Raw genomic sequence first — 18919 nt, 5'->3', positions numbered from 1 at the left:
GACCAGAAAAGAAAGACGACTTTTGGATCGCAGCACTACAGATGTTGCCCGAGACGAGATATGGGGTGCTTGGATTTAAGCCTTCTCGTAGATCCACTCGAACTGGGCGGACTTCCAGCTGATGAGGTCCTCCTCCTTGAACCACAGGGCGATTTCCTTGTTGGCGTTCTCGACGCTGTCGGAGCCGTGGCAGACGTTGCGGCCAACATCGATGGCGTAGTCACCACGAATGGTGCCGGGGGCGGAGGCCAGGGGGTTGGTGGCGCCGAGGATGGCTAAGAAAAAACCGGCATTGTTAGCCATATGGACGCGGTACGCTTTACGAGGCGGGACAGGATGCAACAAAGGGAGAGAAAGGTGTGTTACGTACTGCGACCGGTCTTGACGGCATCACGGCCCTCCCAGACCATGGCGACGATGGGGCCGCTGAGCATGTCTATAGCGAAGAGTTAGAATGGGTACGATATCAAGCCAATTGGGAACGCCAAGGCGTACAGCTGATCAGGCCGGGGAAGAAGGCCTTCTCCTTGAGGTCGGCGTCTAGCAAGTTTCGGTCAGTAACACTGATACGACGCGTTGAAATGGCGGTGTATAGCCGAGGTGGCGACACGCACAGTGAGCCTCAAGGTGGTCCTTGGAGGGGCTGACGAGCTTCAGGGCGACGAGCTTGAAGCTGGTAGAAACAATCGTTAGTTCGGGTGCATCTTTGGCTTATCGACTCCTTGACAATGGGGTCAAGATGATGGCTCACCCTCGGCCCTCGAAGCGGGAGATGATGGGGCCAACAAGGCCGCGCTGGTGTTGGTCAGAATCTGCTGCATGCTCCTAGGCGGGTTTCTTTTTTTTTTTGTCTTTTTTTCGATTCCTACCTGAACGCCATCAGGCTTGATAGCAATGAACCTGGTCTTCCCGTTAGCCTTGACCAGTTTGACAGTGTTCGTTCTGCTCGCGGCAGTGGAAGAGAAGACTCGTGGGGGTAGAAAAAAAAAATCTACACAAGAGTACATCACTTACGTCCGCTCGGTGGTCATTTTTGCTTCGGTGGTAGGTACAGGAACAGCTGTATTCTGTATATCGGCAACGGTAGGGATGGCAGTTGATTCAGGCTGCGGATCTTGGTATGGAAAAACGACGATAAAGAGGAGAAGGGCGACGGAGAGCGAGAAGAGAATGTGCCCAAACCAATTTTTGGCCGTGGAGGGGGCGGGGCCCAAAGCCTCCCGATGGCGGGGCTCTGGCATTGTGATTGGTTCGACGTAGCAGCTGGCCTTTGAAGGCTCGTACAGTGTCCGTATGATTAAGTAATGTTTGTACTGTGGTCACTGTCGTTGTCACTTGGACTTGGACTCGGAATTGGTGGAACTCGTGTATGACATGGAGACGACACCTAGGCGGCTAATTAGGGTATTGATTGAACAGGTGAGGGAGGTGAGAGTAAATCGAATGTAGTATTGGTTTCTTTGATGTGAAAATACCAGGTTTCTTTTCTTCTCTTTACACTTCGGTTATGCTGAACCTCAAAGACGAATTCAAACATGATTCTTGGTTGTTTCTTCAAAGGCCACTTGGCCCGTGTCTGACCCCGATATCAAGGTATATTTAGTAATGCACTAACTAAATATTTACCGGGCCCGGATCCAGTGCAGTATCAGCCCCCAGCCTTACGACTTAGGCTTTTGGGTTTGCTTCGAAAACAAAACAAGGAAATGTTTGTATGGTCAACAGAACAGATCAAGCTTCAATTTTAACAACGTTTCTATGCGAAAATCTGTTCGGAAGTCGGAGACTCGCATGGGCCGTACTAAGCCAACCTTAATGCATGTAAAGCATTTACTGCTGTAAGCGATCTCATGCTCCTATAACGCTTAGCTGGATCGGGAATAGCTTCCAGGAGAGCTAAGGTACGAAGTAATTACCTAAGGTAGTCTCAGCCAGGTACCAGCTTCGGTTCCGATCACTGGGAAACTGTCAACTGTCTCAAATCCAGACGACAACCTTCAAACCACCACCGGAACGAACACCACAAGAGCGGGCTCTTCACAGGACGTCTTCAATTTCCCAATGCATACATCTATTTAGAAATCTCCCCTCTCTCATCGTTGTCTCTGCTTCTTCATCTCGTCTCCGTCTTTCTACCCTCGAACCTCATGGCGTCGAGGTCAGGTCAGCCGTCCTGGAAACGGACAGCTCTCTTGGGTCTCGTGTCCCTCGGCTGCCTTCTCCAACCAGCGGGTATGTATGATTTCGCTGTATTCTAATTGTATCATGTTCCGAGCTAATGACCCCCCCTGCAGCCGCCGTCAAGGAATCCGACTTCAAAAAGTGCGATCACTCCGGCTTCTGCAATCGCAACAGAAAGTACGCCGATAATGCCATCTCTCAAGGCTCCTCGTTCATCTCCCCCTACGAAATAATCCCAGAATCCGCCTCCTTCCGCGATGGGCAGCTTGAAGCCGTCATACTGAAGACCATCAACGACCAGGAGGAGACCGTCCGCCTTCCCATCACCGTCTCCTTCCTCGAATCTGGCACGGCGCGCGTTACAGTCGACGAAGAAAGACGGCAGAAGAAGGACATCGAGCTCCGCCACAACAGCCGGGCAAGAAAAGAGCGCTACAACGAAGTCGAAAAGCTGGCCATTGTCGGCGGCCTGACGCTCGACAGCAACGCCCGGCTCGCCCACCAGGACAAGTCCCACATCACCGTCAAGTACGGCCCTTCGTCTTCCTTCGAGGCGGTGATCAAGCTGTCGCCCTTTGGGATCGAATTCAAGCGAGACGGCGCCACCCATGTCAAGCTGAACGACCGTGGCTTGCTCAATGTGGAGCACTGGCGACCGAAAGTCGAACCGGCGGCCCCCGTGCACCCCCCTCCGGACGGCGATGACCAGCAGCAGCCCCTCGACGCCGAACCGCCGCCTGTAGAGACGCGCGAGGACGAAACGTCGTGGTGGGACGAGTTCTTTGGTGGCAACACGGACACCAAGCCGCGGGGTCCCGAGAGCGTGGCCCTGGACATCTCCTTCGTCGGCTACGAACATGTGTACGGCATTCCCGAGCACGCCAGCTCGCTGTCCCTGAAGGAAACGCGTGGTGGGGAAGGCCAGTATACGGATCCCTACCGCCTGTACAATGCGGACGTCTTCGAGTACGTCCTCGACAGTCCCATGACACTGTACGGGTCTATCCCTTTCATGCAGGCGCACAAGAAGAATTCCTCCGTCGGCGTCTTCTGGCTGAACGCCGCCGAGACGTGGGTAGACATCACGAAAGCCAAGGCTAGTTCCAACCCGTTGGCCATCGGTTCCAAGACGACGACCAACACCCACTGGATGTCCGAGAGTGGTCTCCTCGACGTCTTCGTCTTCCTCGGGCCGACGCCTCACGAGATCACCAAGGACTACAGCCAACTCACGGGCACGACGACCATGCCCCAGGAGTTCGCCATTGGTTACCACCAGTGCCGCTGGAATTACATCTCCGACGACGACGTGAAAGACGTCGATCGCCGGATGGACCGTTACCAGATCCCTTACGACGTTATCTGGCTGGATCTCGAGTACACCGACGACCGCAAGTTTTTCACCTGGGACGCGCACATGTTCAAGGACCCCATCGCCATGGGCGAGAAGCTACAGGAGAGCAAACGCCAGCTGGTCGTCCTCATCGACCCTCACATCAAGAATAAGGAGGGCTACAGCGTCTTCACGGAACTCAAGGCGAACGAACTCGCCGTCCGTAACAAGGACGACAACATGTACGACGGCTGGTGCTGGCCCGGTTCGTCCCACTGGGTCGACTGCTTCAACCCCAAGGCCATTGAATGGTGGGCGACGTTGTTCAAGTATGACAAGTTCCAGGGTACCCTCGAGAACACGTTCATCTGGAACGACATGAACGAACCGTCCGTGTTTAACGGGCCCGAGGTGACGATGCCCAAGGACAATCTCCATTTCGGCGGCTGGGAGCATCGCGACGTGCACAACGTCAACGGCATGACCTTCCACAACGCAACCTTCCAGGCGCTTCTCAGCCGTAAAGCGAACGAGCTCCGGCGGCCGTTTGTCCTGACTCGTTCCTTCTACGCCGGCTCGCAGCGGTTTGGCGCCATGTGGACGGGCGACAACCAGGCCGACTGGGGCCATCTGGCGGCCTCCCTGCCCATGATTCTCAACCAGGGCATCGCCGGCTTCCCCTTTGGAGGCTCCGACGTCGGCGGCTTCTTCGGAAACCCGGAGGCGGAGCTGCTCACGCGCTGGTACCAGGCGGGCGCCTTCTTCCCCTTCTTCCGCGCCCACGCCCACATCGACGCGCGCCGGCGCGAGCCGTACCTGCTGAGCGAGCCGTACCGCGGCATCGTCACGGCGGCGGTGCGCCTGCGCTACAGCCTGCTCCCGGCGTGGTACACGGCCTTCTTCCACGCGCACCGGGACGGCAGCCCGATCGTGCGGCCCATGTTCTGGACGCACCCGTCGGAAGAAGCCGGCTTCGCCGTCGACGACCAGCTGTTCCTGGGCTCGACGGGCCTCCTCCACAAGCCGGTCGTCGAGAAGGACACGGAGTCGGTGGACATGTTCATCCCCGACGACGAGGTCTACTACGACTACTTCACGTACCGGCTGCTCCCCACGGCGAAGGGCAAGCGCGTCACCGTGGCGGCGCCGCTGGACAGGACGGGACTGCTCATGCGCGGCGGGCACATCGTGCCGCGCCGCGACACGCCCCGCCGGTCGGCGCAGCTGATGCGGTTCGACGACTACACGCTCGTGGTGGCGGTCAACAAGGCCGGCACGGCCGAGGGCGAGCTCTACGTCGACGACGGCGACTCGTACGACTACGAGGGCGGGCAGTTCATCCACCGCGCGTTCCGGCTCGACACGGCCAACGGCGGCAGCATCACCTCCGTGGACGCCCAGGGCCGGGATACGAAGGCCATCCAGCCGGGCGCCTGGCTGAAGGCGATGGATGCGGTGCACGTCGACAAGGTCATCGTGGTCGGTGCTCCTGCGGCGGCGTGGAAGAACAAGGCGGAGGTGACGGTGCAGTCTGGGGCGGAGACTTGGACGGCGCCTGTCAAGTACTATGCTGCGGAGCAGGGACGGGCGGCGTTTGCGGTGATTGGCCGTGTCGGGGCGCGCATTGGGGAGGACTGGACTGTGAAGCTTGCGTAAAGTGAGGCCCCGTTTCCAAAATTGTCGGCAAGCTGGTGTCCGACGATTTAAGCGGGGATACCTCGGGGGTTGTCGTTATGCTTCGCTACGGATATGTGTGTGTTGGGTGCGGTCTTTCGCGCGGAGGTTGTAAGGCGTTGGGAACGAGAGCATATGGTGAGGTACTACAGATAGCATGGACAGCTGCATAGAAGGAAGACAGTCCATCCGACAGAAACGAAGATTAGGTATGCTTCGGGCGAGTAGACAAGGCACTAGACAAAGAAATCAAGGTCAAGATCCGAAGCAAGTGTGTCGCACAACCCGGAGACGAGGGATTCGAGGGCAACCGGTCTGGAACGTCCATCGGTTTCTCGATCGAGCATCGGCCCGAGCCGGTATGACTGTCACTGAATTGACGAGGTTCCGTTTGAGGTTGGGGGTCGAACTCTTTTTTTTTTTTTTTTCCTCCTTCTCTGTCCCTTTTCGTTTGTTTTCTTTCCCCTGCTTCTCCAACTGGAATTAGTGGTCAGTCGAACTGCAACCTCGTCGAAGAGAGCATAGATAATGGGTCACCTTGATCTCGACCGTTCGACAAAGGACCTTATCGTGCATTCTGTGGACCAATGTTACAACGTAAGCAAGGAAATGAGATGAATTGTGGGCATGAATGGGAGAAAAGACGACCACAGTCCGGCATCCGGAGAGCAGACTGTCCTTATGCCGGGCCGTGGACGGCAGTGAAAACAGTAGTTCACAATGGATTGGGACGGTGTCGACGTTTTTCAGGGGTCTTGGGACCTTCTTGGCATCCGGTCGCCGGCAGATTGACAAGGTGGATGCTTGGTGGTTGGTTGGTGGTTGGAGCGTGAGGATAGGAAAAGCCACGACATTCCTCCACTTATTTAACGTCACTTATGTCTGTGGGAGGGGCGGCAGTGGAGAACGTTTAACCGGGGCAGGTTCCTGATGACGTCAGGGGTGCGCGGCAAGACCTTGACGGGGTTTTACACGTACCGGTAAAACGATGATCGGATGGATGGGATCTTGGCTGTGTACAATTGGACCTCGAATCATCTTGATGAATGGTCAACTAGTGTACCGGTATCAGATGGCGGGACCCCTTTTTTTTTTGTCCGATGCCTTGGACGTCGCATCGGTCTTGGGACCGTGTTTCCCCTGTGAAACAGTTCTGACGGTCGCAAGACGGGAGATACTGTACAGTGTTACGGAGCAAGTCGCCGTTGGCACCAGTACACGTACAACGAGATGAAGACGAGCGTTTGAATGCCCTTCTCTCAGGCAGGTAGATGCTCCGTACCCAAGGTACCAAGCCTACCTATATTTCTTGGCCCGTAACATGAAATACATTGTATTCGTATGCACATTCTGTCGTCCGACTACCTATCTGCAGACTGGGCAGTTGGGTTGGTCGTTGCTTCCTTGGCCATGTAGGATTTAGCTACCCCTATGTCCCGCTCTCTGGGAAGTCGCGACTCGAAATGGGAAAGGACCTTCGATAAGTGATGGTCCTTCCAATGTTCTCGTTCCAATTTTCTCCTTCCAAAGCCCATGGTCCACCCTTATCCACAAGGGTCTGATGCATTGCAGTGGGACTGTGTCCTTGGATCTTTCCACATTTCCGAGTGTCTTTTTTTCTTCTCCTTTTTTCTTCTTTTTTCCCCCTCCTCCTTCCCCCCTTTCTCGAAGATCTGTCGCTACCCTTAATTCTACCAACTCGATGGTTTTCTCTTGTCCTTCTCCCTTTCGTCCTGTCTTCCCTCCTGTCTTCCCTCCCTAGGACTCCCCAGTAGCATCCATATTCTGGGAAGCTCGCATATCGCCGCCAGCATCGACGCCAAAATAATCGCTTCAACATACTATTGCGAGCGGCCACAACTTCCAAGTCCGACTTCTGACTTTCCACGTCACTTGCCCCCTTTCTGCTCATCGTCGACCTCCTTTTCAACTACTCTACTCGGTGTTGGAGTCTGTATCATTTACTTGTTTTGCTTAGTACCCGTCAAAACGTCACTTACTCTGCTCATCGATACCGCATGAAGTTGCTTGGGTCTTCTCCTCTGGATTCGACAGTTGACTCTTGAATCCTCCACATCACCTCGATGCATCCTCCTTCGGCCTAACCCTAGAATCTCCAGCCCTCTTCCCCCCCTTTCGAACTTCTCCCGAACGGTGGGCCTTTTCACCTCCTTACTTCAACACGCCGTGGCAGAGAACGATGGTGGTTGCGTCCAACGATGCCAATAACCCTGGGTCTGGGTCGCCCGACGGGCTTCTCGACGAGAAGCGCTCCTCCCATACCGCTGATACTCTCCAAGACGCTACTCAGCCCCCCGCTGCCAATGACCTCCAGGATTCGAGTAACGAGAAGCGCCCCCGACGCAACACCAACACTGACAATGTCACTATCCCGGATAGCAATTACCTCATGCCTCCCGCGGAGGATGCCCTCAGGTCTCCTGGCAGCTCCCGTATCGAGACCCACCGCTTGAACGACGACCTCGAATTGTTGCGTGCTGAGCAGATCGTCTCGGAGAATGAGCTGTCCCACTCGCGGAGTAAGAGACACGAGCAAAATGACCTGGAGGACATCTTCGCCACCGGGGCCGTTGTTCCGACAGACGAGGAAGAGGAACGCCCGCGTCCTGAAAAGAAGGCCGGCCTCGTCGGATACTTCTTCCGCCGTTGGTTAAAGAAGCTCCCCCGGAGTTTCCGCTACTTCCTCTACCTCTTGCCCGGCGCCGCTCTCTTTCTCATCCCTATCCTCATGGGCCACTACTTCGATAATGCCCCGCTGGTTGGTGGCAGGGATGGTGTGGCCCTCATGTGGTTCGGCATCTGGCTGATGGTCGTCTGGTGCACCCTCTGGGGTTCTCGCATGCTCACGAGCTTGATGCCCTCCGCGTTTGGCGCCTTTGCAACTTTGTTCGGTTCCACGAATCATAAGAAGTGGAAAGACGTCGGTCGGAACCTCGAGTTGCATACCGGCCTCTTCATCTGGTTGCTCATCGTGCTCGTCACGTTTCAACCCATCAACAACATTGGCCGTAGGGACCCGGACATCTTCGTGCAGTGGATGGACATCGTTAATAAGGTCATCATTGCCCTGTTCGTCCTGGCCACCCTAAACTTCGCCGAGAAGATCGGCATCCAGCGGATTGCCACCACCTTCCACCAGCGCACCTACGCCCAGCGCATTGAGATGAACAAGAGTAACATCAACCACCTTGTTCACCTCTACGCCTACGCCAGGGAACGCATCGCCCACGAAGATCCCATCTGGGACACCACCGACAACGCCATCGACCCCGCCCAAACCCGCACCCCCAGGGCTGCCCTCCAAGCCGTCCGTCAGGTCTTCAACAAGGCCGGCCTCGTCGCGAACCGCGTCGGCAACGACTTCATCGGCCGCAAGACCACCTTTAACCACGACAAGAACATCGTCACCGAACTTCTCCGCACCACCTCCTCGTCTCACACCCTCGCTCGCCTCATCTTCCGCTCCCTCGCGAACGCCGACCACGACACCATCTACCCGGACGACTTGGCAGCCGCCTTCGCCACCGTCGAAGAGGCCGAACATGCCTTTAGCATTTTCGACAAGGACTACAACGGCGACATCAGCATGGAGGAGATGGAGATTGTCGTCAACGAAATCCATCTCGAGCGCAAGGCCATCGCCGCCTCGCTCAAGGACCTCGACTCGGTCATCAAGAAGCTCGATAAGGTCTTTCTTTTTATCATTTTTATCGTCGCCATCATCGTCTTCATCGCCATCCTCTCCGGCTCGGCCGCCGCCGGCCTCGCCTCCGCCGGTTCCGCCGTTCTCGGTCTCGCCTGGGTGTTGCAGGCCACCGCCCAGGAGTTCCTGCAGTCCATCATCTTCGTCTTCGTCAAGCACCCCTTCGACGTCGGCGATCGTGTCACCATCTACGGTAGCACTGGTGTCGGGCTCCAGGGGGACGACTACTACGTCACCGAGATCTCTCTCCTCTATACCGAGTTCAAGAAGATGGAGGGCCACATCGTCCAGGCCCCGAACTCGGTCCTCAACAACCTCTTCATCCTCAACCAGCGCCGCTCGGCCGGGCTGGCCGACGTCGTCGAGCTGAACCTCGGCTTCGCCACCCCTCCCGAGAGCATCGAGATGCTCAAGGACCGCATGCTCCAGTACTGTCTCGCCAACAAGCGCGACTACCAGCACCGCGTCCTCACCGAAGTCCGCACCCTCAACAACGTCCAGTCCTTCACCATGAACTTCATCTTCTTCCACAAGTCGAATTACCAAAACGAGCTCCTGCGCTTGACCAGGCACAACAAGTTCGTCGCTCAGCTCATGGCCGAGATTCGCGCTCTCGGCATGCAGGGACCGTGGCAGGTCCAACCCGGTGGCTCGCGGGATTACCCTGTCCACTGGGCTTCCGCGATGCCGCCTCCGTCTTACGACGCCTCTGGTCGAACGGACGGCAACTACCCCGCCCCCGCCCCGGCCCCGGCCCCGGCCCCGGTCCCTGCCCCTGCCGCGCCGGCGACGGCGCCTCTGCGCTCGGGTAGCACCGGCATCCCACCCGGCTCGAGACCACCCAACAACAACGAGCCAGCGGCGCGCCAAATTCCCGTCATCGACGCGAACATCTCCGACTTCCAGGACGTCTTCGAAAGCCGCAAGCCGGATCGCACGCCGCAACTATCTCGCCTGCAAAGCATTCGGGAACACACAAGGATGGGGCACATCGGTCGTACCAGCGGAGAGTCTAGTAGTCTCAGGCAAACGGATAGCCGAGCCGCTGCCACCGGAGCGTCGGCCCATCGCCCAAGTACCGACTCGGCATCTCACCGCCGTCCCATGTTCGGTGGAAGGCCTCGCAGCCAAAGTCAGGCCAGGCCAGGGGATTTTGTGTGAGATGCGAGGGGACGGCAAAAGGGACGGCAAAAGGAAGAAGGTGACGGGTTAATCGAGCAAAACGGGTCAGGACCGTCAGGAATGTTGACTCGTCCGAGCGGGAAATGGAGAGCAAGTGAGAGCAAGTGAGTAATAGCTACTGAGAAAGAATGGACTAGACTAGATATGCCTGGATCATAGCAGTGATGTAACGGACTCTTTAAGGATCGCTCCTGATCTCGACATGGTGATGGCTGTGGGAAGTGTCGTTTGGCGTGGGTTGTGAAGAAGGGTTGTGAAGACGAGCTGAGTTCGCGGTCACGTCCCAGCGAGGACCCGTGCCAAGGGGTTGGCAACTGGGCATCAGAGGCGCACAGGGCCAAGACTAACCACATGCAGTTCGCTCTGTCGTGCCTCGGTTGGATACCTGAAACCTCACCAGTCAAGACCAAGTCGGTCAAAGTCACCGCGCCACAACAGAACATTCCTTATGGGAGGCCGCCTACCTTAGGTACCTGTATTCACCCACAAACAACCTTACGATTCGCGACCAACATTCGAACAATCATTTGATCATGGTTGATCCGCCGCTTTCCGTGGCCGAAAAGGCCAATTTGATCTTGCGAGTCCTCACTATTGGTACGCACATGCTCCATCATTGTTCAAGGCCGTGACCGTCAGGCTCTCAGTCCCACTCACCGTCATAACACGCTACAGCCCCATTGTATCTCACCAAAAACGTGGTCCTTAATCTGCCCGTGGCTCTCCTCCGCGGTGTAGTCCTCCGGGCAGCCCTCGTGGGATGCGTCGCCCGCACCATTTTCGAAGCCTTGCCTGGCCGGCATATCCAGACCATTCTCCCGTCGGACGATCAAGTGTACAGGTCCTGGATCGCCAGCAAGCGGCGCACTTCCCCGCGCGGCCCGGATGATCTTCGTCTACGCGAAGACATCGAACCGGTTCCCGGCACCGGCGCTCGTCTCCTATGGCTAGGCAATCGCCGCACGGCGACCAAGTTTGCCCTCTTCATCCACGGCGGGGGCTTCGTCATGCCCATGAGCGACAGCATGTTGGGGTGGACATGGACAGCCTTTATCGACGGTCGCGATGGGGAAGCCAAAGCCGACGTCGCCATCGCCGTGCTACAATACACCCTTGCTCCGGCGGCGCGACAGCCCGAACAGCTCCGCGAGACGGTCGAGGCGCTGCGCTTCTTGTTGCGAGAAGGCGGGATCGCGCCCGAGAACCTACTGATCGGAGGGGACTCTGCGGGCGGGAACCTCACTGCGCAGGCGCTGCGCCATGCGGTGGACCCGCACCCGCGCATCCCGCCGCTCGGGGATCTCCTGGGCGGCAACAACAGCGGTCGTCGCCTGGCGGGTGCGTTTCTCGTCTCGCCGCTCGTCACGCAGCGGGTCTCTGCGGGGTCGTACCGCGACAACCACCGCGTCGACATGCTCTCCGGTCCCGTCGTGAAGGCCCTGTCTGATGTTTTTGTCCAAAGGGACCCGGGGACCAGCGAGGACGAGCACGCCGTTGATTTGGCCTTCGTGTCGCCCCTGGACGGAGACCTGGAGTGGCTCGGCAGATGGGAGAACGTCGTCCAGGCGGTGTACGTCACGGCCGGGCGGCACGAGGTGTTCCACGACGATATCGTGGCTTTTGCGGGGGAGGTGTCGAGGCGGAACCCTGGGGTGGAGGTGCGGTTGGATGTGGGGGATAATGCGATTCATGATGATATTCTGTTGGAGCAGGCGGCCCCGGAGCCCAGGGTCGTGACGGAGAAGATGCGGACGTGGGCGCGGAGTCGTGGGTTTTAGAGGTCGCTATGTTTCCTCTTAGTCTCTGGAAGAGTCTCTGAAAGACTGAACCGTTGAATTTACGCCAAGGGGCCCTACGAGTATAGATAATCCGACGTGACTGAGGTATTGGACAGAATTAGGCCGTGGAGGAAGCAGTTTATTAAAAACTTACACTGGGGATGAGGAGACAAAAGTCAGAAAACAAACAAAATGCCGGTTCTCGCCAGGTGGTAGGTACCAAGACAAAGGGGCTTCTAATATATGCGCCATGTGTGATGGACATGTCCGTGATTAGCTAGCTCGGGGAAAGCCGTTACAGCGCATGTCGCATAATCGTGTAGCAAATCGGGCCCCGGGTGTCTTGAAAATGCCTCTTCTGGTGGTCTGACGATTGATGATTGATCCACGCACTCACCTTTTATTTAACTTCTGGTCTGACCCGCCCGGCGCCCAGTGCGTCTTCTAATCATGGCATCCCGATGCCAGCCCTGCTCCGAGCTCACCATCAGCCACCTGGTTCACCTCACGGAGCGCGATTTCAACGGCCACGTATTCCCAGAGGAGGGGTTCTACCGCCACCATGACTCCTTCGATGCTCTCGAACGATCAGCCAACGATGGATGCGACTTTTGTCAACTCATCATAGATTGCTTCAAGGGCTCCCCGAACATACATAATACTATCAGATGGCCCGAACGCTGGGAAGGACAAGGACCCAGTTGTAACATGGAGACGTCGATGTACGCGGCCGCCAAGAGGCTCAAGAACTCGGATGTCAAGATTTCCATCAACGCGAATCATGTCTTCTCCTGGACGTCTCTGGAGGCGGTCGAGGTATTTGACTTGCTTCTGGTCCAAGTCGGCCCGAGGGAGGAGACCCCGAGAGACGAGGAGACGGGACGGGAGGTTGGGTTCCCGACGCTGACATTGTCGTTCAGCGTTCCTCGAGGTATGTTCTTTGTCGTTTGCCAAGTAATACCAACCCACCCTAGTCGAGTCAGCTTGTGCTTACCTTTCTTTCCCTTCCTCGCCTGACCCAGATCCTGCGGTCTTCGTGGACAAGTTCCGCATCGGCCGCTTCCAGCTCGACCCAGACCTCGGCTCCGCATCCAACTTTGAGATTGCGAACCGGTGGCTCGCCGACTGTCGGGACAACCACCCGGACTGCCTCGTCAACGACGTGCGCGCGCTTCCTACCCGCGTGATCGACGTTGGGTTAGGGTCATCATCATCTCCCCCAGAGCGTCCTCGCCTTCTGCTCTCCGGCGGCAAGAAGGCGGAGTACGTGGCGCTCAGCCACTGCTGGGGCGGCAGGATCGCCACGCTGCTGACGACGGAGACGCAGTCGGACTTCCAGCGGGGGCTGCCGGTGGACGAGTTGCCGGCTAATTTCCACGACGCCATTGCCATTACCCGGCGGCTCGGGATACGGTATCTGTGGATCGACTCGCTGTGCATCCTCCAGGACTCGAAGGAGGACTGGGAGGAGGAGTCCAAGAAAATGGCCAGTACGTACAGGGATGCCACGGTGACCATATCGGCAATGGCGTCTAGGGGAAGCAGCACGGGTATTCTGAACCCCGTGCCGGACAGCACCAAGACTTCGGCACCCATGCCACGACCTGTGCGCCTGAGGGTCTACCCGGAGGAGGAGGAGGACGACGACGACGACGGGAGCCACGAGACTGTCAAAGTCACAGTGGAGATGAAAGAAGCCGAAGAGGAAGACCTACGCCTTTTGGAAATGTCGAGTCCGCTGAGTTCCAGGGGTTGGACGCTTCAAGAATCCATGCTGTCCCCGAGACACCTTTTCTACGGCACGCGCCAGATATATTGGCGATGTCCACGTGGATTCCAGTCGGCCGACGGTCTTCCTCACGGGAACGTGTTTCCGACCGAATCCTACGCCGACATATCCACCGTGCTGTACTCGGACGTTCTCCGGAACCCTCCCGTGAAGAAGGAGGCCGAAGACACCAACGCAGTGCTGGCAGACTACTACGACTTGGTGCAGGGGTACAGCCACAGGCGACTGACCTTCCCCTCGGACAAGCTCCCCGCCTTCTCCGGCCTGGCGCAGCGGCTCCACCCCAAGCTAGGGGGCGACTACCTCGCCGGCATCTGGAGCGCCGACAGCAAAAGCGGCCTCCTGTGGTACGCCGAGACGAACGGCTGCCCGCACGTCGAACCGTACCGGGCGCCGTCCTGGTCCTGGGCGGTGACGGACCAGCCGGTCTGCTTCCGGGGCGCCCGGTGCCCGCCGAACCCGCTGGACATGCGGCTCCTGGAATACGCCGTGACGCCTCGGAACGGGCGCAATCCGTACGGCGAGGTCGAGGCGGCCCACATCGTCATCGAGGCGTCTGCGAAGCCGCTCGTCCGCAGCAGGCAGGTCGTCCCCTGGGGCGCGGGCAGCCGGCTTCCGTTGCTGGGGGCGTTCCACCCGGACGAGCACATCGTACCCGCCGGCAGTAGTAGTCCGGCTGTTGACTGGATTACCAATGTCTACAGCGTCGTCGCCGCCGAAGAGGGGACGGATTTCCTCTTGAGCATCTGCACGGCGTCTGCGCGGGAGGATGTTGATGATCCGTCGTCGTCGTCCGATGGCTTCGAAATAGACGCGAGTGCTTGGACGGAGGAGGAGTGCATGGCTGTCTTGGTTGGCACGAACGCGGGCGACGACCCGGGCGGGGAGTCGCATACCTTCGTCGAATGCTTGGTTGTTGTCCGAGATCCTGGTGGCGACGGACTGTACAGACGAGTCGGGTATGTGGTTCTTCATGACGCAAAGTTGGACTGGCTGCAGGAATGGGAGAGCCAAGTGTTTAAGTTGATATGATGTGAGAACCAGTTGAGGATTTCCGACATTTGTGTTGGCAGAGGGGCGGAGAACGTGGTACTTCGGAGCGGGCCCACTTACCCGGGCGCCCACTCGGCCCGGTGTTGGAGCCTGGGAGAGTGGAACTGGAACGGGCCGCAGACCGGTACTCTCCGTTCTCCGTGTACTCCGTAACTCCGATACGGACGGGACCGAGCCAAGTAGCGTGCATGTGCATGTGGTCGAAGACTAAACTCATGCTCGTACATTTGCGGTCAGTCACCCCGAATGAGACACCACTCGCCTTGCTATCGGTATCGTTGTCATTTCTTGGCTGCCCGTCATTCCATGTAATTACAACATGTGGGATTTAGCGTGGCTGTGTACCGACAAGGGACGGAGAGGATTCCGGGACACCAAAGTGCCAAGAAAGGGTGGAGACCTATAATTACAGCAAGCTCCCGTCTATGCTCGGGCGGATAAAAAAAGAAAAGAGAAAAGAAAAAATAAGAAGAAAAGAGTAAGAAAAAAAACCCCTTGCCCCCCGGTTAACTGGTCCTCTATCTGTATCCTGCAGCTTTGTGGCACAGAGAAGATTCGGTTCGGTCGACAATATAACGAAGGACAAATCCAGGTCATCCATTTGGAGTCGATGCATGCATGCGGGGCATAGCAACTTGCGATTCGAGAGGCCGCCAGGCGTCGTACCTACAGCAAGCGGTTGCCAAAGACCAAAGAGGCCGCTCTTTTCTTTCCTTTCCCCCCCCAGTGCCCCCCCTTTTTTTTTTCCCCCGAGTCGGGAACGTGAGTCTCGCTCGACATTTCAGGATCCCGTGGAACTGCGAGTCTGCGACACTATCCCTGAGGACCCTGACCACACGAGCCAAAAGGAACAAGAGGGAAAACCAACGACGTCGAGAAGAACACAACGGACAATTTTTTTTTTACGACATGTCGATCCGTCTTCTCATCGCAGCAGCTTTGCTGGCAGCACTCAGCCAAGGCGCCTGGGCCCAGGGCGACAGGACCCAAACCACAAGAACGAGCCTCTGGCTCCCATCCCGCGCGACGTCGGCAGGGAACCGCGACATCTACGCATCCGTCGTCACGGCGGCACCCGAGTCGACCGAGTACCTGCTCGCCTGCATCTCGTCGTTCGCGTCGCCCTATCCATCCAGCTGCGGCGACTTTGCGGGTGTGACGCTGACGCACGCCGACGGGACGATGCGCATCCGATTCCGGTGAGTGAGAAGGCGCGAGTCGCGAATGGCTTTGCCCTTTCTACCTACCCCTTCTCTTCCAAGAGGAACAACGTATGCTGACCTCTGCTGCGACGCCATCTCTCACAGGTCGGACACGTTCGATTGCGACCGCGGCGAATTGGCCACCTGCAGCATCACCCAAAACGGCGAATCGACAGCATCGCCTACCGTGTTTGGCGGCGCCGAGTCGAGCGCGTGGTTCACGGCCGTCACCATCGTGGCGGGACAAGAGAAGCTCCGCGGAGGGGGAGGGGGCTCGAGGAACCCGATAGGCAATAGTGGGAATAATAACCGCAACTGCCGGCGCACGTCCGGAGGGTCCGGAGCCGGAGGGGGAGGAAGGAATGGGAATGGGAATGGGAATGGGAATGGGAACAACCGGGGTAATGACCGTAATGACCCGTGCTCTGGAGCCGAAACAGTACGAAATGGCGGATTGGTCGCGTCGGCGCTGGCGCTCGGGGGGTTGTTGGCAGCTGTTGTTGTGTTTCTTTGAAGACATGCAAGTTGGAACTGGTTGGTTTTGTTGTGCTGCTTTTCTGGATACTATAGATACCCCAATTAGACCGAAGACATAAGTACGAAGTATCTGTACTCTCCCCCTTGTACCCGTAGCCTCACACATCCGATGTCTCTCAGTCCTCGCGTCCCTTGGACTTCTTCTCAAAACAAGGACTTGTCAAACCCCTGGCCTCTGATACCTCTGATCGAGCTTCTTACACACAAACCCGCCTGATCAAGTGATGGCGATGGCACTCAGTATACTGTATAATGTATAATAGCAACCTACCTACTACCACCGAGTGTGTAAAATGTTTATCCCATCTCTGGCTAGGAACCATTCAAGACCGGGAGATCGCTCCTCGGTAATGATACTACCCCTAAACGGCCATTTCACGCCGAGTTCAAACATCTTCGTGTCAGCCATGCAGAAATGTCGTCTAAACAGCACTTAATTCAATCCACTCATGAATCCACTCTGCCTTTAAGCTCTAAATATCTAACGTGACATAGATACAGCATGTATGCCCTCCCGCCATATGATCCAATCTCAAATCAGTGAGACTTTGCTCAACATCTCTCGCAACATGTGACCCATAACCGAGCCCTACGTTCTAGTGTGGCATGATACGCAAGCTCGCAAAGGCAGAAATAGTCGCCTTTCCCTTAGATAGCGAATCGGAATCTCGGGCTCTTCTCTCCCATAGCCTCAATCTCGATGTCTGTCTTGCCCTCCATCAGGTAATCCTGCTTACCCTCGTCGCGCAGCTTGTTTTGCCTCTTGAAGTGGAGGTGCAGGATGACGTTGAGGATGAGGGAGACACCCAGCATGCCCATGCTGCCCGCATAGCCAGGCGTGAACGCAGGGGCGTGTTCGTTGCTGAACAGGAAGGGAGACGCCACGCCGGACGAGTTGCCGATACTGAGGTGCATGCCGGTAGAGAACGCCCGCTTGCCGTAACGGGGGTTGTTGGTGGGTACCCAGGCGAAGGAGATGCCGGCGGTGGTGAAGATACCAATGGACACGAAGAAGGTACCGGCGTAGGAGACGGCGGGGCCTTGGTTGGAAATGAGCATGCCGTAGCCGACGAGAGCCGAGACGAGACCACCCATGACGAAGTAGCCTCTCCTCTGGGTAACATCCGAGAGACGAGCGCAGGTAATGTAGACGATGGCGCCAACCGCATAAACGGGCACCGTCATGGCCTGCGTCTCGGCGTTGTTCCAGGTGCCCATCTGGCGGATGATGGTGGGCAGGAAAACGACAAAGGAGTACAGCATGGCCAGCTGGGGGAACAGAGCGAAGCAGTAGGCCCAGGTGGTCCAGTCCTTGACCGCGTCCCAGACGTCTTCCTTGACGAGATGCTTGAGGTTCCTAGCCCTGCCGACCTGGGCCTCGTGGATGCGCTGTAGGTTGGCCCGATCTTCGTCGGTGAGGAACTTGGCCGTCTCCGGGCTGTTGGGGAGCACGAACGGGATGATGCAGCCGGTGACGACGGTGGGGATACCGTTGATGAGGATAATCCACCGCCAGGCGGACCAGCCAGCGTAGCCGTGCATGAAGCTGATGCCGTATGCGACTAGACCACCGGCGACGCCAGAAAGGGCGGCCGTCGAGTAGAAGTAGGCGATGCGAAGGGCCAGACTGCGGCGGCCGTAGAACATCGACAGGTACAGGACGACACCGGGGAAGAAGCCGGCCTCAAAAAGGCCGAGGAGCAGACGGCAAGCGATAAGAGCGGCAAAGTTGTTAACGAAGGCACTGAAGGTGGCGATTAAGCCCCAACAGATGGTCAGGCCGGCGAGATAGCGCGCAGGCTGAAGGCGCTTGATGATCATGTTGGAGGGCGCTTCGAAGAGCTGTTAGACTTCAGTTAGCATCATCCACTCCCTGTCGCGCACTGCAAGGACATTTGTTTTGTTTTCCTCTCTTTTTTTTCCTTCCCCCTTCACCTTCTCCTCTTCTACTTTCTCATTTTCTTGGGGTAATATTTTTGGACAGTTGAGACGTACGCAGTAGGTGATGAAGAGAACAGAAACGGCAAGCTGGAACATGCCATCCTGTTGCATGCCCAGGTCCTCTTCCATGTCGAAGAGCCGGGCGTTACCAATGTTCACTAGAAAGTAAATGTCAGCGAGTCTCTACAAGCCATCTCGAATGATGAGACGTACCTCGATCCATCATGTTCATGAGATAGCACCACATGACCATAGGTACAATGCGATAATCGAGCTTGCGCAAGATGGCGCGTTCGATGGCCAGGTCGACGGCCTCAGCATCGGCGGCGGGGCCATTCTCGAGGTTCTCGATGTTGCCGGACGAGTTGTCGGAATCCTTGGGCTTCGTGTCCTTCTCGCCATTAAACCCATCCTCCTGGGTGTATGGCAACTCGTTATTAGACGCCATTGTCGCCGCCTGATGGGTTGAAGGCTCGGATCTCCTTTGTTGATGTCGAATGGAAATGAGCGCTGTGATGTTACTCT

The 18919-nt window shown here is 57.1% G+C and overlaps 7 protein-coding genes across 7 annotated transcripts; 5 read left to right on the top strand and 2 right to left on the bottom strand.

Moving 5' to 3' along the window:
• Window positions 1-75: 75 nt before the first annotated feature.
• SODALDRAFT_339510 (nucleoside diphosphate kinase) lies at window positions 76-1031 on the bottom strand (the record flags this gene model as incomplete). Its single annotated transcript, XM_028612864.1, has 7 exons — window positions 76-275; window positions 371-436; window positions 496-540; window positions 615-673; window positions 752-795; window positions 870-900; window positions 1015-1031. The coding sequence occupies 7 exons, from the start codon at window positions 1029-1031 to the stop codon at window positions 76-78; spliced, it is 462 nt and encodes a 153-aa protein (XP_028466816.1).
• Window positions 1032-1966: 935 nt separating this feature from the next.
• Window positions 1967-5580, top strand: SODALDRAFT_310207 (neutral alpha-glucosidase AB). Its single transcript, XM_028609131.1, has 2 exons — window positions 1967-2232; window positions 2295-5580. The coding sequence occupies exons 1-2, from the start codon at window positions 2148-2150 to the stop codon at window positions 5168-5170; spliced, it is 2961 nt and encodes a 986-aa protein (XP_028466815.1). The 5' UTR covers window positions 1967-2147; the 3' UTR covers window positions 5171-5580.
• A 1664-nt stretch (window positions 5581-7244) lies between these two features.
• Window positions 7245-10532, top strand: SODALDRAFT_150498 (hypothetical protein). The gene is made up of 2 exons (XM_028606854.1): window positions 7245-10198; window positions 10452-10532. Exon 1 carries the CDS (start codon window positions 7389-7391, stop codon window positions 10071-10073), a length of 2685 nt encoding a protein of 894 aa, XP_028466814.1. The 5' UTR covers window positions 7245-7388; the 3' UTR covers window positions 10074-10198; window positions 10452-10532.
• SODALDRAFT_150443 (alpha/beta-hydrolase) lies at window positions 10478-12210 on the top strand. Its single transcript, XM_028606851.1, has 2 exons — window positions 10478-10691; window positions 10770-12210. Exons 1-2 carry the CDS (start codon window positions 10628-10630, stop codon window positions 11870-11872), a joined length of 1167 nt encoding a protein of 388 aa, XP_028466813.1. The 5' UTR covers window positions 10478-10627; the 3' UTR covers window positions 11873-12210.
• A 112-nt stretch (window positions 12211-12322) lies between these two features.
• Window positions 12323-14693, top strand: SODALDRAFT_276256 (HET-domain-containing protein; the record flags this gene model as incomplete). Its single annotated transcript, XM_028608010.1, has 2 exons — window positions 12323-12803; window positions 12895-14693. 2 exons carry the CDS (start codon window positions 12323-12325, stop codon window positions 14691-14693), a joined length of 2280 nt encoding a protein of 759 aa, XP_028466812.1.
• A 930-nt stretch (window positions 14694-15623) lies between these two features.
• Window positions 15624-16430, top strand: SODALDRAFT_323486 (hypothetical protein; the record flags this gene model as incomplete). The annotated part of the gene is made up of 3 exons (XM_028609807.1): window positions 15624-15913; window positions 16022-16212; window positions 16357-16430. The coding sequence occupies 3 exons, from the start codon at window positions 15624-15626 to the stop codon at window positions 16428-16430; spliced, it is 555 nt and encodes a 184-aa protein (XP_028466811.1).
• Window positions 16431-17101: 671 nt separating this feature from the next.
• Window positions 17102-18842, bottom strand: SODALDRAFT_339506 (high-affinity nicotinic acid transporter; the record flags this gene model as incomplete). The annotated part of the gene is made up of 3 exons (XM_028612863.1): window positions 17102-18295; window positions 18449-18552; window positions 18608-18842. The coding sequence occupies 3 exons, from the start codon at window positions 18840-18842 to the stop codon at window positions 17102-17104; spliced, it is 1533 nt and encodes a 510-aa protein (XP_028466810.1).
• Between the last annotated feature and the right edge of the window lie 77 nt (window positions 18843-18919).

The sequence above is a fragment of the Sodiomyces alkalinus genome, assembly GCF_003711515.1.
Source record: "Sodiomyces alkalinus F11 unplaced genomic scaffold SODALscaffold_4, whole genome shotgun sequence".
Lineage (NCBI taxonomy): Eukaryota > Fungi > Ascomycota > Sordariomycetes > Glomerellales > Plectosphaerellaceae > Sodiomyces > Sodiomyces alkalinus.
Note: the sequence above shows the minus strand (reverse complement) of the source record. Positions and strands in the feature narration are given on the sequence as shown.